Raw genomic sequence first — 24,107 nt, 5'->3', positions numbered from 1 at the left:
TTTTCATCCACAACAAAATAGCATACCAAAACCAAGACTATAAGAGCATTGGTAGTATACTATGTTTTTACATAATTATTTATATAAATTGCATGTAAAATATAGTACAGGTATTATGTATAAATATTAAGGGACGCTGACCTCAAGGGGACCCTTGAATTCATGTAAATTGTGGCCTCTACTGAATTATTAGACAAAACAATGCATACCATTAGGTGTTCAATGTTATTAAACCATCATGTATTATGTACTAGCTGTCTTGCTTACATTATGGTTTCAAAATGTGTATTTGTGATTATACTAGCAATTTTTTAAGTTTCGTACTAAAAATATATCAATTGCGTATGTTTCCATGATTTTTCAGGATTTCACAAAAAAAAAAAAAAAAAAAAAAAAACAACTAAATGAAGCTCTTTGAATGGATTTAAATGAATGGTCTTAACCAAATAACTAGAAGGCTGTTTGAATAAATTGATTGTTCAGGTATATATTCAAAAGAGAAATATGCTTAGAACAACATCCAAATAACACACAACCACACAAACCATAATAACACTGAAAATCATTTGCGTTCCACCAATAGGTTTAGCATTACAAGATCAATCCTTCCGATACTAAAACAGGCGGATTCTAAAGTTGGTATGAGGGTAATCTAGTCATTTTAGATGTTAAGCTGGGAGACTGGGAAACTTTCTCCAATACACAATAATTGATACACACCGAGGCAGTTGGCTCTTCGGCATAAAGTCACGGGTATGCTCCTTGTTGACAAGTTTTCGAATCCCGCCTCCGACTTACTTGATACACGTGGTGTGTGTCGTTGCGTGTATCCGTGGGGACTAGTCCTACTCCCGAAGGGGGTGGGGACATCCTACATTATAAAAAAAATACACAATAATTGAAAGGTATATGATATATTCGCCCCTTTTTTTAAAACTTGGGACAGCCCCCCTCAAATGTAAAAGAGTAGTCATAGATACAATAGAGGGAGCTGCCCCAAGTAAAAAAATGAGGCGAACATATAACTTTTCTTATTAAAAACATCAAGAAAATATAATTACATTGTTTTTAAATACAATAAAGGGTCTTTTGATTAATTTTGATTTAATTTAACAAAATAACACTTCTTGAGAAGATGCCATTAACGAGGGTAGTTTTGTAAATTTTTTTTACCTAAATCTCTTATAATTTAGTATTATTTTAGGAGAAATGAGATTTTATCTGTTTTTTCTGTCAAAATAACAAGCAAGTATGAGAGAATTTAGTCATTTTTGGGAAAGAGAATCCAATGGAGTGGAGATGCTAGGAAAGGGGTGGAAATCTATTATAATATAGCTGGATGGGGTTTCACTGTTCATGCTGCCATGGACAGTCCCCCCATCCAGCGTTTGATCTACGTGGCACCTTCCTTCAAAACACGCCGAGAAAAGCCTAAAAATTGTATTGGTTTCCTATTTAGTATAGGTTTCTTATTCCCGAAATCCCTATTTATCCTCCAAACCCTTAAAAAAAACTCCTATTCCGGTTTGCATTCTTAATTATTTTTTTTTAAAGTTTAATGACTCCTATTCCGATTTGCATTCCTAATTTTTGGGTGAATTTTTATTTGGGACTCTCTATACAAAGAATGCCATATTGGTTTCCTATTCCAGTTTGCTTTCCTAATTTTTTGCTAAATTTTTATTTGGGACTCTCTCTCTCTCTCTCTCTCTCTCTCTCTCTCTCTCTCTCTCTCGTTGTATAATTACAGTTCTCCACCTATTTCTCTTTATAATAATAGTATAATAGATAGGAGAAAGGGATATGCATCCTCACGTATCCGACAACCCTCAATATCTTTTACCAAATTTTCTTCTTAATTTTTCATGGTCTTACCAAATTTTAACCACACTATAAAATACCACCACAGGATACATTTATTTGTAAAATTTTATGAAGGTTGAGATGCGGTCTGGCTTTTTTATTATTTTTCTCAGAAGCTAAAGAATGAAATTTTTGGGTTTTATTTATTTTGATCATTGATCTAATCCTTTCTATGATATTTGCAGGTATAGAAGAATGGCACTATTGTTCTATGCTCTATTCAAAGTTCCTCACAATATTTGGATATTGGAGTTTGCCTTGAAATATTTGAGGTGCTGTATTTTTGTAGTTTATCGTTTAATTTTATGTTCAAAATTTTTTTTTCTTGGCCGAGGTTAATTGTATTAATATTTTGCTTTCCTTCCCCTTCTCTGCTTTAAAATGAGCTAAGATTTTTTATGTTTTCTTATTAAGGGTCTCATATCTACTTGTTCTTTATTTAATATGTATTTTTTAAATAGTTGCCTACATCAGAAATAGGTACACTGAGTAGATGATTTAAGAATAGGAAACCCTTGTAAAGTATGGGGATCAGGTCACCATCCATTAGAGAGAATTTTCAAATGAACTATTCAAACTATTAGACTTTTATGAATGTTTGCAGCCAACAAAAGGAATTGTTTAGGATCAACAGACTCTCCAAATGAAGATGTAATCATTTATGCCATAAACCCATCCAAGTGGCCATTTGTTTAGGAAATTAGGATTTTGAATATTGTCTTAGAATCGAAACCTCACTGAAAGATAGTAGATTATTTATATACATTTATTTAGTAAATTATAATTGTGAAATATAAATTAATGAAAATTGGCAGAATCTATGAAAACTAAGTGTGAAATCTAAATAATTGAGAAAAGAGTTGTGCAGTTCGAAGCAAGTAAAGTGTTCAAAATAAGAGCAAGAATTAGAAACCAGTGATTGGTTTTTCGGGTTTGTTGTTGCAGTGGGCTTCTGTTCCATTATGAGTAATTTAAATATTTTGTATATTTCAGTGTTGTTCAAAAAATGGCTTTCAGAGAAAGTTATATCTAATTTTGAGATTCCCATGAGGTACTCTCATTTTGATTGTACGAACTAACTTCTGTATTTACATAAATGAAACCTTACAGTACACTTTATTTCTATTCTATCATGCTAATGTCATTTTTCCAATGAGACTGTCATGGATATATTACTTCCATTTGTATTTAGCAAGTTCTAATTTCTAAAAAGTGTGTGTTAATGAATTTTACTGTAAACTGTATTTTTTTATTCATCATCTTCACTTAATTATATGGGTTGAATAACTTCTTTACTATTTTCTTCGCTTAAACTATTCGAATCTTTCTTCTTAAACGCACTTACCGCCACTACAAGAAAAAGGACATTTAGCGACGTTCACGAGCATCGGTAAAACGTCGTAAAAACATCGGTGAATGTAACACCGACGGTTTGTCATAGCGTCGGTAATGCTACCATGACTAAACCCTTTTACCGACGGTTCTAATAAACCATCGATGTATGATGTTATACCGACGGTTTTAAACGTCGGTAAAAAAAAGGGTTTCAAAAGCAGTTTTCAGCAACATTGATGCCATTATCTGCAAAAGCCTTGATTAGTTCACTCACATTTAGATTTGGAAGTAGATTGAACACATCCTGCAAGGAAGGATTTCAAAAGCATCCAAAGTCAACCAGTGTTTGGAATAAGATAGCTACCAAATCCATAAAACACAGCTTTTTAATGAACCTTATTCCTTGCCTATTTGCTTTTCACCATATTATGAAGTCTTATCCTATTAACTTCCATTAGTCTTATATCCTGTTAGACACCTTTTTGGGCCATGGATATTATTTAGTAGATCGGATTCGTTTGGTAGACATATATTGAGATCTGATTTCTTTTAATTATAGTTGATTTTCCCCTCGGTTATAACATATTGTTGGGACTTTACTTGGATGAGTTGTTTTCTATTGATGAAGTACTGTAAAAGCTCTTCATCTCTATATAATTCTAGCTGCTTTTGATTATTAGTTTGATTTCAGATTGCATGTTGCTATTTAACTGAAGTAGAAACAATTTCTACTTTCCAAAGTTCCCAGAAATTCAGAAAATGATATGTAAACCTACACCAGCATTACGTCTGTGATCTCCTTAAGCATCCTTTTCACTATGATTGCAAACAAATTCAAGGGTGAATTTGCATCCCAAAACATCCAGTAATTTGTATCAAATCCAGAAATCTAATCAGTCACCTCCTTCAATTGCACCTACCAAAAAAAAAGCTCCTTCCATTACAAGTTTACACAGGGTAATTGAATGCATGCATACAAGCTTAAGGAAAGGAACACATAAAGAATACTGCTTATGCATGACCCAAATATAAAACAGTAATGGGCTTAATGAAAAAATAACCTTTCTCTTTAAGCTGTGAAAAAACAGTATCTATAGTAGTGTTACAGAATAAGAACAAATGTCATACTCGTATATGAGGAGATGAAAATCTTGATGTCAAAGAAATGAGTTTATCAGTATAAGGTTGCAAAAAAATTGTTACAATTCTACAATTAGATTCAAATCCCCCAAAAAATGATGGTGATCCAAATTGAATCATATTGTACAGAAATTCTGAACTTAAATCACGCAAGTCACTGGTGAAAGAAGAAAAGAATTGCCAGTTTGGTGACAGCAGTAATTTTAGTGCTATGATAAGTCCCATTTGACCCATTGTTCACGTATTCACCGGTAACGGAAACCTCTCTCGGAGGAGCGTGACCTCAGTGCTATCTCTTCATGGGATCAGCTCCGAAGGTGGGGGGATTTTAAGAGATAACAGATCACTTTGCGGATTCCATCCTTGTTTTAAGAGTTTTCTCAAAAAACATTATGTCTTCGTTTTTGTCTTTTCTATCTTAAGGGTTTGGCTACCGGCCAACTTTATCACTTTCTATCTTTAGAGTTTGGCAATCAGCCACCTCTCTGTCCTTTTGAGTTTGGTCAATCACCAACACCTTTCTTTTCCTATCCTTGTAATATCTTGTAATATTTATTGTTGCTCAATATGTTGCAACATTATATTTATTAATTGAGAAATTCAGCAACCAAGAGGTTAGTAGTATATCTCCACTGACATTGTCTTCTCTATGTATCTATTGTGCTCCTCTTCTCTTGGTTTCTCTAGTGGAACCTGTGATAGATTCCTTACATGGTATCAGAGGACAATTGAGCACAACTATCTTGATCCAACAAATCCTCTTTCCCCTCTCCTACCCCCTATCGCTTCTGCAACGAAAACTATGACCTCCTCCACAGTTGCCAACCCCAACTCTCGCCCCTCTCTCCTTGCCATCTCCTTCTTCACGGCCCACAATCACCAACCTTAATCACCTTGTGTCTGTCTTCCTCGTAGTCAACTCCTCCTCGATCCACAACCTTCCTCTTCCCCATCAACCTCACTTCCCCACCTACAAATACTGACCCCATGGTTACATGGCTTAAAGATGGCATTTGAAAACCTAAGGCCATGATTTCCATCAAACACCCCATCCTCAAGTGCTACCTTACTACCTTGACCGCAACCTTTGATCCCACATGCTTCGCTAAAGCCTCCCACCATGCCCACTGGCGACAACCCATGCAACACATATTCAATGCTCTTCTTTAGAATTAGACCTGGTCCCTAGTACTACGACCCCAACCTCACATGAAGCTTGTTGGTTGCAAGTGGGTCTGCAAGACCAAACTGAAGTCTGTTGGTTCTCTCAATCTACACAAAGCTCTACTGATTCAAAAAAAAAAATATTTATGTGCCCATCTCATCTCATCATCATTAAAACTCGATTTTTACAAGGTGGTGGTAGTTTAAGGACATACCAATTGTGAGAGTCATAGCTGTTGTTGCGATTATCCCCCATCACAAACACATACCCTTTAGGAACAAGCTGCACAAGCAACAGAAAATAACAGATGTTCAGTAGAGATATATTAGCTCAGGGGCTTGCTTAGCAGAGTCTATCAGCTTTATGACATTCGGTAATATGAAACCAGAGTATACACATCAAGTACACAATTTTTTTAATTATTTCAGCAATAATAGAGAAGCTTTCTTACATAATTCCGAGCTAAAGAATCAGCTACCAATATGCGTGAGAAATATCAGCCCCTCTAAATCTAGAGAAAGTGCTGAAAGATTTAGAATGTCAAGTAGCACAATGATGTTCATCCAACAAAATACTAGGCAGTAGTTCTGTTGGTTATGCACAAGCTACTGTCTACAGACCCAACTTTTTGTGTATTTGTAATTATCATACAAGCATCAAGAAATCCAGAAATTCGGATTCCCATAGAGATACCAACCATCCACTTATTACCAACGTCTAACTTAACAAACGTCAGTGCATGTATAATATTAGTGGCACTCTTCTTGAACGCAGCTAGTTGAATGTCGGTGAAGGATGTTTTTCTTGTAGTGTGTTATGATCTCCACGGTTTCTCTAGCCAAAATTTTGAATTCCCTTATTGATTATGAACTGAAGGTGCTTGTAACAAGTTAAAAAAATCAAACCAATAACAGGAGAAGTCCAAGCTAGTGATTGGGCATTAAATCAAACAAGTCTTGTGCACAAACATCATCCTAAAAGACAAATTTTCCAAGCTCTGACTGCAGTAGCTGAGCTTGCCTTGCAGATCAACCCAAATATCATGTATGCATTTCAATGTACTTCAATGGACATCCTCGGCACAGTTATAGGAAGTCAAAAGAACAGTTTCATATAAATTCACTAATAATTAAATCCTATAATCAAAGGATAGCCATTTTTGCAAAACGAACAAGGAAGAATGATGGTGGGACTTCTACAACATTAAGATAAGAATCTAAAATTTTCCAAGATGCTAACAAAGAATGCAAATAAATCCAACAGACGTAAGCAATTTCAGAGACTAAGGAAAATAAAAACTAGATTCCGAAACTTATGCACTTTCAGCAATCCCTTAAAAGACCTAAATATACCATAAACAACTAAAGATTTCCACCATTGTAAGAGTCAAAGGAACATGTTTTTAACTCATCTTCCCATCATCCATTCAGGCATAAACAAGATTAATGAGAACAAAATGAACATAAGCAATTATAGAGCATTACAGTCAAAGAGAAAACAGTTTCTAAAAACACAACCAACCATATACACATCAAAAATCAAGATTTACCAACAGCTTCCTGAAGTGCTGCAATAAAGATGAAAAGACAATATTGTTCTGGGATCAAAAAATATATTTTATACAAACAAGTGAAAACCCTAGAAATCTAATAATACCGTTGAAGGAAATAATGAATGAAAATACCTTATCAAAGCTGAAAACTCAGTCGATCTTCTTCCCCACAACTCGTCCTTGCTAAATGGCATAGAAATAAACAAGTAATAAAAAACAAATTTCCGATACGAAACCCTAACATCTAGATCTGAATTTTACAGAAAAATCCTAACCCTAGATGTGGAATAAAAAACTGAATATGTTGAATCAAGTAAAAACTGGAAAGAAACATCAAGATTATATAAGACTTTAGGGTTTTGAATGACTTAATAAGTGATGAAGATCCGAAGAGAGATAGATAAAACAACATACCAGTTAGGGTTTTGAATGACCAAATGTGATGAAGGTCTGAAGCAAAAACCGCAGGTCACCTCTCAATCCTCACACAATGTTCTCCTTCACTGCCATTTATTGAGTTTAAAAGATTTGTAAAAAACAATACAGGGAGAAGGGATTAGATATTAAATCTAACAAACCTAAGGAGAGATTACTTAAACGTGAGAATAATATATCCAAAACCCTAACTTTTCAAGAGTGAAAAAACAAAACGAGGTTGAAAACCGTAAGGAAAAGTTTAAACCCTAATCTTTCCTCTTTCTTCTTTTTTGAGGAAATGGGTAGGGAAACCCTTCCTGTTGAAGAAACCAGAAACCCTAAAAAATTGAAAATGGGAAAAGAAAACCCTGGAAACAAAATCACATACCTAAGAAGAGGATGCCATAGAAACAGATGCCAACCGGAGAGAGATTCAATGGAGAGAGAGTTGCCGGTGAGGGAGAACGCGCGGGAGTGGGAAAAATATCGCACGAGGGGAAGAGCAGAGTACTCTTTTCCGTTTTTAATTAATATTTTCACCGATGGTATAATATGAATTGCAAAGCAAGCTCCCGAAGCTAATAGCAAACGGGCGGGTGAGGCGAGGCGGTTGCTTGTCCACGTCACTAAAAATTTAATTAACGGCGTTAAATACACGTCGGTGAAAAAAAGACATAAATTAGGTCGTGTGGTCTCGGAATAAAAAGTTGAATTGCGACGTTTCAACAAAAACGCTGGTGAATAGATATAATTAGGGACGTTTCCTCAGCGCCGGTGTATATTCTTGGTAAAAGTAATGGCGGGGTCGCCTGGAATTTATATGCAGCGACGTTTAGATAATGAATGTCGGTAATTAGTACCAATTAAGGACGATTTTACCGAACGTCGGTGAAGGACCGCCGGTGAAATGCAAGTTTCTTGTAGTGCGCCCAGATTCTTAAAGATGCAGTATTTGAAGTGGTTATAGCACATGATTGAACTGATCAGGTTCCATTGAACATAACCCTGTCCAAGTTCCCATTTGTTTCGTTTGTTTTTTACGAAAGAAAATCAGCACTTCTAAGCATTTTTCCTGATGTTTGTTTTTTGTAGTTATGCTAAGACTGATGGGGAGTAAAATTTTGATTTTCAATATTGGCTTAGAATCCAAACCTCATGGAAAGATAAAAGACTATTTATTGATGAAATTTGTTTCTACTCTTTGAGCTTACCGTGCAAGGCTGCTCTTCTTCTTCTCATTTGCTGCTTTTTTGCTTTTGTTGTTTCTGTATTTCTTTTATTTTCCCGTTGGTAAGGATATTTAGATTTTCTTTCTTACCCTTGCAAAAAAAGATTGGAGGTATCCACTATTTTGAATTTGTTACACCTCTAGAGTCATCTTAGGTTTGCTTCTTAATTTCCTGAAGTTCATTCGGGGTATGTAGGTTTTTTCTTAAATTAGAGAAACAAGAACTTCCACCTTAGAGCTCCTATCTAGGGCGATTTAAGGCCGCAATTTGTTTCTGCATATATTCTTTTTTCCCTAAATTAGAGAACCAATATTTTTCATCTCCAAGCTTCTATCTGGGTTGCGGTTGTTATTGTTTCCTTATTTGTGCTAACATTGAAAGAAGAATTTCGAAATGCCCTAAGGGCCGGTTTGGATACCTCCCATTTTGTATTTGGATTTGGAATTGAGTTTTGAATACAAAATGAGTAGATCTGGCTGCTGATGTTGAGGGAGAGAGACAGGGAAGGGCATACTTCCTAGTGGAGGGGAGAGGTTGAGGAGCAAAGAGGGCGAAGGAAACTGCCGGATTTCCAATTTCTTATTTCCACAACATATTTATAAATCTGATTTTTTTCACTGTCAGCTCCTGAATTAGATCCAAATTACAATGCAAAAAGGGCTGCAAGTTTGAGAAATCCAAATCCAAATCTTCTCGGCATCCAAACAGGCCCTAAAGGTCTGCTGAATGAAATTTTTACTATCTACCATGCTTGTACGGAAAAAAACTTTATTACTAAAAGTATATATTACTATTCTGTGTTACAACTATGAAGATTAGACACTCTATAATTTTATGGGCTGCGGATTGTTCTTTACTTCTCGCCAATTGCACATTTGTGTGTATCTATTTACCTATGGTTCAGAATATGAGGTGCGAATTTCTTTCTTCCTTACATATCTTATAGCACTATTTACAGGCTTCCCAATGTAGTCAAAGTTACAAGGATTTCCTTCTCTCAGTTCACCTATTTATTATATATAATTATTTATTATTTATATATAATAAATAATTATATATAATATTGTCAAGATGGGCCGAGTGGGAGAATGTAAGGTTTTCCATAACAGTTATGGCCTCATCTTAACATTTGTAAAAGGTCCTTACATTTCTTAATACTCTTAAATAAAGCCACACTACTAGGTGATGGTTAGCAAAAGTAAAGGAGATAATCGGCATGCATTTGTTATCTCATTAAGTCGCTCTATTATGGGAAGAGGGAATATAGCAATATAAATACATGGGTTTGGTCCCCATCTCATCACGAACAAAAACAAAGGGAGATAGAGAACACCCATTATTCTCTTACAATACAGAATAAGTGACTGAGATTGGAAACCAAATATGACGCTCTGACGGCCAAAGGAGGCGACACATCCGGCAATCAAAATCAACGTAGTGCACGTACGACGATCAATTATCCAAGGACATTATGGCTTCAGATGAAGATCCTAACCTTTCAATAAGAGCTTTGAAGGCCCCAGCTCGGAGGGTGTATTGGTGATAAACAGCAGCGATGGCAGCACCGATGAAAGGCCCAGCCCAGAAGATCCACTGAAACAGACACATATATGTTAGAATGTATTACTTTTTTTTTGAGAGAAAACCCAATGCATTCTTTGTAGAGAAATTTTACAAGTGGTTCTCATGAAACACATGACAAACATATATAATGGTCCAACAGTCTCGATCTACTGGAAAATCTGATCACGACTAACAGAAGTCAACACTAATAGTTCTGTGTGTAATCATTTGGGGAAGCATTTGAGAGGGGCCCTCCTTCAAAACCTTTGAAAGTTTGAAGTTTGAAAACTAATATCAATGAGAATGACAAAAGTGCAGTAAATAAATTGTAGTGAATGTGAGGGTGTGACTTTTTTGAACCGTACTAATCTCAAAATGCCCCCAAGCATTCAACCAACAACATACTAAGGTGAAAAAATCTTAAAATTACCAAAATACCCAATAACATATAATGCCTAAAATACCCTCACGAACTTTGTGAAGGGCAAAAGGTAAAGGATGACACAATACCAGATCATCCCAAGCCTTATCCTTGTTGTAGATGACGGCGGCGCCAAGGCTTCTGGCAGGGTTGATTCCGGTGCCGGTGATCGGGATCGTCGCCAAATGAACCAAGAAAACAGCAAACCCAATTGGCAGTGGTGCCAAAACCTAATTGAGAAATCCAAGATCAATTTCATAACAAATGTACAAACCATTCCACAAAAGCACATTTAAAAACAATGACCCAAATTAGCAATTTTATCAAATCTAGTTGTAGAAGGAATACTCATTCTCAACTAACACAAGTGCAATTTTGACATTTACCCATTAGGTTTACTTAGGGGAAATGATATATTCTCCCCGCTTTCTAGTGTAAAATTAAATTGGGTTTGCCAAGGCCTCAACCCTAACCCAACCCGAAATTAAATTGGGTTTGCTTTTTCCAGCCCTAACCCAGCCCAACTCAACCCGAGCCAAAATCGGGTTGAACCCGTTTGGTTTGAGTTGAGCCCGACAAAAGTAGCACCCCTACGCGACAAAAAAAAAATTCCTTTTAAAAACTTTTTCATGAGAATTATTTTTCCGGCAATCCAAACAGGGACTACATGGAAAAAAACCACCGTGTCAGAAAATTAGGTCAAAAACAGCTTTCAACAAAGGTGCTCATTTGAGCAAAGGGAAATGATATCTACACCAAGTGTTTCAATAACCATGCGCTCCACTTGTTTGTCGTGTAGTATTCGAGCCTTTTGAGAACCGTAAACAAGTGGAGCGCTTGTTTATCGAAACACATTGGCGCATAAATCATTTCCCTTTACCAAATTGAACTTTTCTTCCCCTGTAATACGCACCATGCGTACTTTAGCAGCTCTTTCAATACGTGCCTTGCGAAAGCAACTAAACAGCAACTAAAAATCTCAGAATGACAATATGCGTACTACACACAGACCCTCAAGAGTGTTGTAGATAATGATAAGATAGAACAGAATGCAGAAAATAGAACAGAAGACTTAATTGGGCAAGGCACTTCCAGGAAGCTATCTTTAAGATAGTAATTTCCCACGTATAGATGTAGATGGACTCTTGAAATTCTATCTCCAAGATACAATGCTCAACACCGAGAATTTTAACAGGACTTCACTTCCTGTATTCTCACGAATCAGAACCCACTCAGAAAAAAAAACGTTTAAACTTATATGAAAGAGAGAAGAGACGATTGAAGAAGAAGATACTTAGCAAACTCAGATCGAGTCGTTTTATATACTCTGAATCGAAGCTAAGACACCCTCTCATGAAGAGACTCGCACCCTTCTAAAAAAGAGGCGTATCTCTTCAAATATATCCGTTTAACAGAAAATTGTTTCGGTTTCTTCTTCTTCTTCTTCTATATATATATATATATATATATATATATATATATATAGAGAGAGAGAGAGAGAAGTGTAGCTACACATACGTGTAGCTAACTTAGCTACACCGACGCCTTAAAATACAATGGGCCCCACATTGTTTCGTTGATGCAAACCATTCATTTGATGGACCCTCACATAGATAGGGTGTGCCCAAAAGATCAGTTCCATAGGATCATCCCAACCCTACGATTTGTGGAGGCAAAAATGGACGTGTAAAAGCCTTCACAAATCTGTCCATTTTTGCCTCCACAGTTTGAAGGGTTGGGATCATCCGATGGAGCTGATTTTTTGGGCACACCCTATCAATGTGAGGGTTATCAAATGAATGGTTTGGATCACCCAAACAATGTGGGCCCACTGTATTTTAAGCCGTCGGTGTAGCTAAGTTAGCTACACGTATGTGTAGCTTCACTTAACTTGTATATATATATATATATATATATATATATATATATATATATATATATTATTCCTTGAAGTTATTTCATGGTGCTATCTCAAAGAGAAAGTGCTCCAAAGAACTTGAATGAGATTAGTGAAACCATCTCCTATTTATAGATGAAGGATGGAAGGAGTTTGAATCCTAAATCTCCATGTGGGATTCACCAAATTTCAAATAATTCCCACCAAAGCATTTGAAAAGATTCCAAATGAAAAAGATGAAGGGAACTTTGCACAGCTTTCAAGACTTCGATTTTTCCCTTCAAATTAATGGAGGGAACTTGCACAAGTCTCAAAAACTATAACTTTTTCCTTCAAAATATATTATTGTAATATAATATAATTAATAACACTAATTAAATTATTAGTAATATAATAATTTATAATATATAACAAAGAGACCCTCGAGAGAGAAGTTAAATGAATTCTGGGGTGCACATATCACAAGGTGCGCACGTTAGAGAAGTAGCTTACCGGCACGTGAGAGTCACGGGCGTTCCTCTTAGGATCTGTGGCGGAGAAAACGGTGTAGACAAGAACGAAGGTGCCAATGATCTCGGCTCCGAGCCCAACTCCCTTGCTGTAGTCTGGTGAGAGCTCGTTGACTCCACCCCCGTACCTAACATAGTAAGCTTTTTGAAAGCCCTTCACCAAGCCGACCCCGCATATGGCGCCAAGGCACTGAGCCACCATGTACATCAAGGCTCGGATCAAAGATATCTTCCGGGCCAGGAACATACCAAAAGTCACGGCAGGGTTGATGTGTCCTCCTGCGCATGATAGAAAATATCTCTTAGATAATGCTAACGTGCGCCTAACTAAAAAAAAACTATGGTATCATAAGTGTTAATTTTCATGGATTTACAGGAAGTTTCTGTTTATAGAAAAAAAAATCCCTGATCACTTTATTAAGAAATCGAAATAGATTTTCTTTTTCTTTTTTTATTAAATAACAAATTTCTCTTTACAATAAAACATAAACAAACACTTCAGCTTTCCATTGGCATAAAAAGGAAAATGGGTTTTAGACGCTTCTATCAAAAAAAGTAAAAAGAAAAAGAAATTCTCAAAAAAAAAAAAAAATTATCGTTATTTTCAACTTGAAACCCATTATATGCATGGATTTTATAACACAGGATTATAAAATTCTGACTTTTACAGCATAAACCTCGATTTTGCAATCCTGAAAATGTGCAACCCAAGTTTTAACTTACAAAATCCAGGTTTTAGCTTACAAAATCCAGACTTTAGCTTATAAAATCTAGGTTTTAGCTTATAAATTAGGGATTTAACAATTCTGGATTATAAAATCCATGTCTCCAAACGGGTTTCCCATTGACGAAAATAAATCCTTAAAAAATAATTTTCACAGTTGAAAAACAAGTTTAGTGGTAAAAAAACACTTTCTTTATCAGAGAGAGTTGAAAAATGGACATGAAAAGGTTTCTGAGGTATCGCGCAGCGTGAGCAGCCCCCCTCTAAATACCCTATCTACCATAGTTTCCATAGTTGGTTGACTCATCCTCGCTATTAGTTTTGTAGGTTATAGGTAGGATTATGGTTATGGTTGGGTTAGGGTTATGGTTATGATTAGTGAACGTTTTTAAATGGATGGCTACAAATTATTTGGGTTATGGTTATGGTTATGGTTAGGGTTAGGGTTATGGTTATGGTTTGTTAGGAACACCTAATCAATATGAGGTCCTATAGAGTGAATGGGTTGGATGAGTGAAGTTAAATGGAGATGGTATTTTATAGAGGGCTGCTCACCCTGCGCGATACATCAGAAATATATATATATATATATATGAGGAAAAGGATTGTACGCTCGAGTGTACCTAAGGTTAGGTACACTCGAGTGCCAAATCACATAGGTCTCACATTTTTTTTGGTCATCTAAACCATTCATTTGCAAGGCCCCATCATAGATAGGGTGTGTACCAAAAATCAGCACCATTGAATCATCCTCACCCCTCCAAAACTGGAGGGCAAAATGGGCAGATTTGTGGACAAACAGTGTCTGTCCATTTTGACCTCCACAAATGGATGGGTTAGGATGATCCTATGGAGCTGATTTTTGGTATGCACCCTATCTATGAGGGGCCTTGCAAATGAATGGTTTAGATGACCAAAAAAAATGTGGGACCCATGTGATTTGGCAATCGAGCGTACAATCCTCTCTCTCTCTCTCTCTCTCTCTCTCTCTCTCTCTCTATATATATATATATATATATATATATATATATATATATATATATATAGAGAGAGAGAGAGAGAGAGAGAGAATTTATATGATGGGTGGCCATGAAAACACGTGAAGTCTGAAAAAAGTAGGTACGGCCCACTTTTTTCGATGATCCAAACCGTTCATCTGTTTGGGCACAACGTAAATAGGTTGTGCCCCAAAAATCATTTCCATAGGATGATCCTAACCCTCCGATTTGTAGAAGATTCCATAAATGATTTTTGGAAATCTCCATTCTCAGATAAGTTCAGATCGGAGGGTTAGGTTCATCCTATGGAAATGATTTTTGGGTCATACCCTATTTACGTTGTGCCCAAACAGATGAACGGTTTGGATCATAAAAAAAAGCGGGTCGTGTGTACTTTTTTAGACTCCATAAAAAGTGAGAATTTATATGATGGGTGGCCGTGAAAACATGTGAAGTCTAAAAAAAGTAGGTATGGCCCACATTTGTTTATGATCCAAACCGTTCATCTCTTTGGGCACAACATAAATAGGTTGTGCCCCAAAAATCAGTTCCATAGGACCTCCGATCTGAACTGATATGAATATGGAGATTTCCAAAAATCATTTATGGAATCTTCTACAGATCGGAGGGTAAGGATCATCCTATGGAACTGATTTTTGGGGCACAACCTATTTATGTTGTGTCCAAACAGATGACCGGTTCGGATCATCAAAAAAAGTGGGCCATACCTAGTTTTTTTAGACATCACGTGTTTTCACGGCCACCCATCATATATATATATATATATATATATATATATATATATATATATATATGAGAATAGAGTTCTTAGGGTGCCCTCATATAAGCTTATATGAGGTGGCTCTCACAAAACATAAGGGGCCCACATTGTTAGGATGATCTGAAGCATTCATTTGAAAGGCCCCATCATAGATAGGGTGTGTACAAAAAATCAGCTCCATTGGATCATCCTAACCCCTCCAAAAGTGGGGGCAAAAATGGGCAGATTTGTGGACAAAACGTGTCTATCCATTTTTGCCCCCACTTTTGGAGGGGTTGGGATGATCCAATGGAGCTGATTTTTTGTACACACCCTATCTATGATGGGGCCTTTCAAATGAATGCTTTGGATCATCCTAACAATGTGGGCCCCTTATGTTTTGTTAGAGCCACCTCATATAAGTTATATGAGGGCACCCTTAGGAACTCTCTCTCTCTCTCTCTCTCTCTATATATATATATATATATATATATATATATATATATATATGAGAAAACGGTTTCTACACACAAGTGTAGATAAGTTATTTACACACTAGCTTAAAATACAGTGGAGGGCATATTTTTTGGATAATCCAAACCATTCATTTGATTGGCCCTCACATAAATAGGGTGTCCACAAAAAATCAGCTCCATAGGATCATCCCAACCCTACGATTTGTGGAGGTAAAATGGACGTGTATAAACCTCTACAAATCTGTCCATTTTTTGCCTCCACGGTTCGAGCGGTTAGGATGATCCTATGGAGCTGATTTTTTGTGGACACCCTATCTATGTGAGGGCCAATCAAATGAATGGTTTGGATCACCCAAACAATGTAGGCCTCCACTGTATTTTAAGCTAGTGTGTAGATAACTTATCTACACTTGTGTGTAGAAACCTCTCTCTCTCTCTCTCTCTCTCTCTCTCTCTCTCTCTCTCTCTCTATATATATATATATATATATATATATATATATATATATATATATATATACTAGTAAAAAACCCCGTGCGATGCACGGGCCGACAAAGAACTGTACGGACCACATCATAGGTTGATCCAAACCGTCCAATCATTTCCATAGGTTGATCCTAGCCCTCCAATCTTTAGAGATTTCCATAATATGTTGTTCCTCTTAAATCGGATGGTTAAGATCACCCTATAGATTTTTTATTACCTAATTTTGTCTTGCAGGATAAATTAAAATCCAAGAAACCATTACCAACTAAAAAAGTCAAAACTAATAAAAAGTAAAGTGGTTCAATGGAATAAAACTATCTCGGCAAATATAGCCTGGATTTCCGCCCATAACACTATGAATTTATAAATTGAGTCATAATATAAACAATAGACAATGAAAAAGGCACAGGGCTCAAAATAGGGATATTAATTATTTACAAATGAAATGAAGGAAGTAATCATTTCATGGAAAAATTATAGGCTTTTGAATACATTACTCAAAGAGTATTCATGAAATGAAAAAAGAAATGAATCTACCAAGAAACATGGTTAGAAAATGCTCACAAACCATAATGAAGGGGACGTTGGTCCAACATAACAAATTTAAATCCACAAACTCATCAAAGCCCTGCTTGGATTGTTTGGATTGCAGGAATTTTCTCATAAAGTTTGGAAATGAAAATATTTGTAAAAGTTCCCACCTTTCTTACACATGAAAAAAGAAGACTTACACCAACCCTATTCAATTTTCACTTAGAGGGGCCTTCAATTAATGATAATATCCCTTTAAATTAACTATAAACATATCATTTCCCTCTAAATTATGGAAAGTAAAAAATTTAAGAAATTTTAAGAAAAACATTTTTTAAAAAGTCTTTAAAAATTCTTAAGAAAAATTCTTTAGAAATGTTTTTCTTACATTCCAAACTGGGCCGAAGCTTAGTTGTGTTTCCTAATGCATTAGATAATGGCATATGTTCACTTGTTTGCATAAACTATATATGGTATAAGTTGCTTTTCTCATGTCTAATCAAACAATGGAAAATCAGGCTACTTTGGAGAAGCTATTATTTTTGAAACATTTGCAGAAAATTTCTGCAATCTAAACAGGGTAAAAAGGGAAAACAACAATGAAAATCTCAAATAAATGAAAGTGTACAAATGGCAATAATTTTTAAAAAAAAAATTGTTCAAAAAACAAAAAATTTAAATTAAATCTTGAACTCAGTGGTTCAAGTTACTTTTTTCATGTGGAATACTGTGGAGGAATGTAATTTTTCTTTCCCAAACTTTTCCAAAAGCTTTCTGCATGTGACATAGTTGAAGCATTCATATTCTCCAAATTTGTAGGATAAGGGGCTGACAATGAGATGCAAGAGCACTCATTACTCAAGAGAATTATTTCAGTTTAGCTAAAACATGCCCACAAGTATGAACATTGATGGAACTGCACCCAAAGTATGGTAAAATAGTCTCACCCAATGCTACCATGCTGATCTTCTCACAGAATGCATCATCAAACCAATTAGAAATTTGGATCAAATCCACTTCCCTATTCGTCCCCTCGTGAGCGAGAGGAGAAATGAAGGCCTCTGTTTTTTTTCTTGTGTTGATAGAAGAAGGTAAAATATCTCTGGAACAAATGAATGCCTCTTTCTTTTCTTTTGTCAATACTCAATAGAGACAAAGGAAAAATATCTCTGTAACGATTTGACACGTTGACTAAAAAAAATCAAAAATATATCTGGAACCAACTTGACGTGTTACATTACATTAATTCAGTCTTTTTCTCCTTAAGGGTAAGGCCACTGAAAGGGCAAAACTACCCCCACGAAATGCATGGATGGATATATAGGAAGAGTCGTAAACGGTAAAAACACAACTACCTTGACGTGTTTAATTCACAGAATTTAGGAAGAAATTCAAAAAATTCTCTAATTTCTCTTCTGCTATATATATATATATATATATATATATATATATATATATATATATATATAGAGAGAGAGAGAGAGAGAGGAAAGTGTTTCTAGTCGGTTGGCTAGAGAACCTTCTCTAGTCCGCTGACCAAAAAACACAGTGGGCCCACAATATTTGGATAATTGAAAACATTCATTTGATAGGCCCTGGGATAGATAGGGTGTGCCCAAAAAATCAGCTGCATAGGATCATCCTAACCCTTTGATTTGTGGATGTTAAAAATGGACAGATTTGTGTAGCTTATACGCGTCCATTTTAACCTCCATAAATCGAAGGGTTAGGATGATCCTATGGAGATGATTTTCTAGGCACATCCTATCTATGTTAGGGCCCATCAAATAAATGATTTGGATCATCAAAACAACGCTGGCTCACTGTGTTTTTAACCTCCACTATCCATTTTTAACCTCCACAAATCGAAGGGCTAGGATGATCCTATGCAACTGATTTTTTGGGCACACCCTATCTATGCCAGGGATCATCCTAACCCTTAGAACCATGGAGGTAAAAAAATGGACATATTTGTGAAGGTTTATACATGGAGGGATGATCCTATGGAGCTGATTTTTTGTGGACACCCTATCTATGTGAGGGCCAATCAAATGAATGGTTTGGATCACCCAAACAATATGCCCTCCACTGTATTTTAAACTAATGTGTAGATAACTCATGTGTAGGAACCGTTTTCTCATATATATATATATATGAGAAAACGATTCCTACACATGTGTAGAGAGTTCTCTACACACTAGCTTAAAATACAGTGGGGGCCCACATTGATTGAGTGATCCAAGCCATCCATTTTAAAGGCCCTCACATAAATAGGGTGTCTACAAAAAATCAGATCCATAGGATCATTCCAACCCTACGATTTGTGGAGGTAAAATGGATGTCGTTAAACCTTCACAAATTAGTCCATTTTTTGCCTCTACAATTCGAATGGTTAGGATGATCCTATGTATCTGATTTTTTGTGGACACTCTATCTATGAGAGGGCCTTAAAAATGAATGGTTTGGATCACCCAAATAATGTGGCCCCCACTGTATTTTAAGCTAGTGTGTAGATAACTTATGTACACATGTGTGTAGGAAGCGTTCTCTCTCTCTCTCTCACTCTCTCTCTCTCTCTCTCTCTCTCTCTCTCTCTCTATATATATATATATATATATATATATATATATATATATATATATAGCAGAAGAGAAAAGAAGAGAATTATTTGAATTTCTCCCAAAATTCTATGAGAATTACACATCACTTTTTGACTTTTTTTTTAACAAAGACACCTGTTCAACCACATATTTTCAATCCTACCCCTTCTTTCATGCTTTTTAACAAAGGCACCCATTAAAGCCACATAATTTCAATCCTACCCCCCTCTTTTATGCTTTTGTAATAAAAAAAGTGGACAAAATCACTTTGCAAGATTACGGATTGGGTACATATGCTACATAATACTACGGATTTTTGTGAACATATTATATAATACTACGGATTCAAGGCGCCTTTCAAAATATTGATGGATTTCGGGCACTTTAAGAGGCACAACATATTATGGAAACCTCTATAGATTGAGGGCTAGGATCATCATATGGAAATGATTTTACGGGCACAACCTATATCTGTTTTGTTCCATCACATGGACGGTTTGGATCAACCTATGATGTGGTCCGCACAGTTCTTTGTCGGCCCGTTCATCGCAAGGGGTTTTTACTTGTATATATCTACTACAATATAGCGGGAGGAAAAAGAAATTTCTTTTCTTTTTATCTAGGATTTACACGGCAGCATTACTTTTTTACCATTAACCCCTTTGCTGATATCTAACATCTATCTCTATGAGAAATTATTTGAGGGTAAAATCGTAATCTACATACGAAAAGTACCGACACGGGTACCTATCTACGACAATTACAGGAAAAAACTACCAAGAAGAGGTAAAGACATATGACAATGACGAAAGAACGACTTTATATTACTCATGCAGAACACTTGCAAAATATTGACGGATTCTGGGCACCTGAAGAGGAACAACAATTATGGAAACCTCTATCGATTGGAGGGCTAGGATCAGCTTATATCGATTGGAGGGCTAGGATCAACCTATGGAAATGATTTTACGGGCACAACTGATTGATGTTGTGTTCCATCACATGGACGGTTTGGATCAACCTATAACCCTCTATAGATTGGAGGGTTCGGATCAACCTATGAAAATTAGTTTTGGGGCACAACCTATGTAGGCAGTGGCCCATCTAATGGACGGTTTGGATCATCCTATGGTACGGGCCATACAGTACATTTTAATAAAGTGAGGAGTGCGATCATCAAAATACGGTGAGTAGTGACATTATAAAATATGGTATTGATGACATTAGCACTATATATAATTTTAAACCATCATTGTTACTTGGAAGTTCCCACGCCCGGGTTCAACCCGAATTTGGGTTGGGTCGGGTTAAGCTTTTTCGCAAATCGGGTTTGGTTGGGTTGGGTTGGGAAAAATCAACTCGAATTGGAAATCGGGTCAAGTCGGGTTGGGCTGTCGGGCAACCCGACCCGAAACCCGAATTTGGGTTCCATCTGAAGAAGTTCTGTATATGTGTTTTTCTTTTTCAACATTGAAATAGTCTTCACAGTCCACAATGGACGGTTTGGATAATCCTATGGTGCGGGCCATACCGTACTTTAATAAAGTGAGGAGTGTGATCATCAAAATATAGTAGTGTGGATAACATTTCCCTTTGTTAATTGTTAGTCCCTGTTTGGTTTGGATTTTGAGAACCGATTGTGAGTTAAAAACTGATTATTGGTGACTCACTATTGGTTCTCAAAATCCAAAACAACTCGGCTTGAGTTGTGGTGGTCAACAATTGGTACCATATCAAATCGGGTCAACCCGACCCAACCCGGCCCGAATTGGAAATCGGGTTGGGTCGGGTTGAGGAAATTGCAAATCGGGTTGGGTCGGGTTGGAAATCAGGTTGGGTTGGAAAGTATGGGTTCCTTGGGTTGGGTTGGTTTGAGACCCAAGTTGCATCCCTAACGATGACCAAAAAACTATGTTTCCTTATTCATTATGTGCGGGTTAAATTACGGAAAGTTTGATATTACGAATGCAGGACACCTGTAAAAATATTGACGAATTCTGAGCACCGTAAGAAAAACAACAATTATGGAAACCTCTATAGATTGGAGGGCTAGGATCAGCATATGAAAATTATTTTACAGGCACAACCTATTTATGTTGTGTTCCATCACATGGACGGTTTAGATCAACCTATGATGTGGTCTGTACAATTCTTTGTCCGCCCGTGCGGGTTTTTTGCTACTATACACAGAAGATCAGAAAATTTTCATTTTATGTAAAATTCTCTCCTATTCCTATTTACAGGTTAGTTTTAGATTTTTTTTTACCATATACCCCTTCACTGTCATACCAGATCTACGTCCATATTTAAGGGTAAAATAGAAAGTTACAGGAAGTTCTGTTTTCGAGTAAATGCTTTATTCTCCACGCATCGGACTTTGCAGACGACGTGTACTCCTCCCTCTTCCCCACGTCCCACCGTACCATTCTCTCTCTCTCTCTCTCTCACGAACCCTCTCGATTCTCCTCCTGATTTTTCTTCTCTCACTAATAGGCATCAGATTTTTTGAAAAGCTGAGGCAATTGTATGAAATGAGGTATTTTTAGATTGATTCATTGATTTTGACATCTATATGTGAGCTATATATGGTCTTCTTTTCTGCTGTTCGTTCCGACTAGCTCCTTTTATCGTGTGTTACCTGTTTGATAAAATTCCTGATATAAGTGTTATTTCCAGGTAAGGTTTTTCTTCCTCAATTTCCTTCCGAGTTGGGACTAGGTTTCTCCTTCTTTCATTTCTTTCCGACTTCAGGCAAATAGTCCACACTCTTCACGGTTCAAAGGGTTAGGATGAGGTTCAAAGGGTTAGGATGATCCTATGGAGCTGATTTTTTGTGGACACCCTATCAAATGAATGGTTTGAATCACCCAAACAATGTGGGCCTCCACTATATTTTAAGCTAATTTATATATATAGAGAGAGAGAGGAAAGTGTTGTAATTAGTATAAATTCCAAGGAAAGAATATTCCGGCAAGGGTGGTGTATAAGAAACTGACCAGAAATCCCAGCAGTGCAGTAGACAAGGATAAAGATCATCCCTCCGGCAGCCCAAGCGATACCCAAAATCCCGACCCCACCACAAGCAGCATCTGGGCGAGTGTTCATCAAGGGGTCCACCTGGCTCTTGTACCCAATCACAGTAGCCACAAGTATGTAGAGAAATAGCAAAGTAGCTACGAACTCGGCGATCAACGCTCTGTAGAACGACCACTGGGCCAATTCCTCACCGTTGATCAGCGGAGTCGGTGGTGGGTCCGTGTAGTCTTTAGCCGTGACCTCCCCCTGCTCAGTTCCCTCTAATTCCTTTTCCATTTTAGAAGATTGAAGAGAAAAACAGAAGGTCTGGTGTGAGAATATTAGAATAGAGAGAGTGTGTGTAGTGTTGGGTGAGAATAGGAAGAGATGGGGGTATTTATTGAGTTGAAGGAAGTGGAGAGATGAGGTTAATTATGGTTTGATTTGCCGTCTCAACGACCGAATATTTCTTTTTCTGAAGAGAGGCAGAAAAAAGATTTGGATATTGAATTATGTTGCTCGGACCACGTATAATGACGATAATACCCTTGTCATGTGTTTTTTCTTCCTGACTTCTTTTTTTTTATCTTTATCAGTAAAGTTAATTTACTGAACAAAATAACACCTCTTGACAAGATGCCATTAACGAGGGTAGTTTTATAAATTTATTTTACCTAAATCTCTTATAATTTAGTATTATTTTAGGAGAAATGAGATTTCCACCCACTTTTATCTGTCAAAAGAACAAGCAAATATGAGAGATTTTAGTCATAAATACAATAGAGAGAGAGAGAGAGAGCTGCCACACATGTTGACCCTTTCTTAGATTTTGTATTATACATTTAATTCATCTCATGTGGCTCTTCACAGCTGACAAAAAATAATAATAAACTAATGAGAGAAAGTTGGCCACAAAAAAATGTTTTATATATAGTGTTATCCAGCTTATAGGATGATCCAAGCCGTCCATTTGATGCCAACAATTGTCAATAGGTTGTGCCCAAAAAAATCATATCCGTACAATAATCCTAGGCCTACGATCTTCATGGTAACTGCATATTATGGAAACCTACATTGAATGGAGGGTTAGGATCATCTGGAAATGTTTATTAGGGCACAGCCTATTTACATTGTGGCCCATCAAATGGACTGTTTGGATCATCCTATGGTGTAAGCCATAGTATTTTTTTGAGAAATACTGGACTATACGGACTTACAACATATAAAATCTCATGGAAAGAGTTTATATGGTGCATGCCCTTATAATCCAGTATTTTTCAAAAAGTGCAGTTCGGCCCACACGATAGGATGATCCAAACCGTCCATTTGATGGGCCACAAAGTAAATAAGTTGTGCCCCAAAAAAATCAATTCCATGAAAGTGCAAATATATACTGACATTGAGGACCACTGCTACATCTCTTCTT

At 36.6% G+C, this 24,107-nt stretch overlaps 1 protein-coding gene and 1 long non-coding RNA gene across 4 annotated transcripts; both read right to left on the bottom strand.

The window, feature by feature from the left end:
- Positions 1–616: 616 nt before the first annotated feature.
- LOC143861104 (uncharacterized) lies at positions 617–8,393 on the bottom strand. Of its 3 annotated transcripts, none has more exons than XR_013239886.1 (6): positions 7,861–8,393; positions 7,470–7,558; positions 7,188–7,238; positions 5,718–5,785; positions 3,975–4,114; positions 617–871 (listed from the first exon to the last, which is right to left on the bottom strand). It is a non-coding gene; the product is annotated as an uncharacterized LOC143861104 (long non-coding RNA). The 3 variants fall into 3 exon arrangements; XR_013239885.1 differs by lacking the exon at positions 617–871 and adding an exon at positions 3,473–3,502; XR_013239884.1 differs by lacking the exons at positions 617–871; positions 3,975–4,114; positions 5,718–5,785 and having other exon boundaries at positions 6,253–7,238; positions 7,861–8,383.
- A 1,625-nt stretch (positions 8,394–10,018) lies between these two features.
- Positions 10,019–23,068, bottom strand: LOC143860705 (aquaporin PIP2-4-like). The gene is made up of 4 exons (XM_077371492.1): positions 22,663–23,068; positions 13,075–13,370; positions 10,775–10,915; positions 10,019–10,294 (listed from the first exon to the last, which is right to left on the bottom strand). Exons 1-4 carry the CDS (start codon positions 22,976–22,978, stop codon positions 10,154–10,156), a joined length of 894 nt encoding a protein of 297 aa, XP_077227607.1. The 5' UTR covers positions 22,979–23,068; the 3' UTR covers positions 10,019–10,153.
- Positions 23,069–24,107: the final 1,039 nt, after the last annotated feature.

The sequence above is a fragment of the Tasmannia lanceolata genome, unplaced genomic scaffold (genome assembly GCF_043159265.1).
Source record: "Tasmannia lanceolata isolate RefF3 unplaced genomic scaffold, GAP_Taslan_0.1 ptg000037l, whole genome shotgun sequence".
Taxonomy (NCBI): domain Eukaryota; kingdom Viridiplantae; phylum Streptophyta; class Magnoliopsida; order Canellales; family Winteraceae; genus Tasmannia; species Tasmannia lanceolata.
This window is presented reverse-complemented; position numbering and strand designations above follow the sequence as displayed.

Excerpts from the sequence above, each read along its gene's own strand:
- LOC143860705 (XM_077371492.1), bottom strand. The coding sequence starts at position 22,978 with ATGGAAAAGGAATTAGAGGGAACTGAGCAGGGGGAGGTCACGGCTAAA. Across the intron at positions 13,371-22,662 it reads CTGCACTGCTGGGATTTCTG|GAGGACACATCAACCCTGCC; the intron begins GTCAGTTTCTTA and ends TATCATGCGCAG. Across the intron at positions 10,295-10,774 it reads ATAAGGCTTGGGATGATCTG|TGGATCTTCTGGGCTGGGCC; the intron begins GTATTGTGTCAT and ends TGTCTGTTTCAG.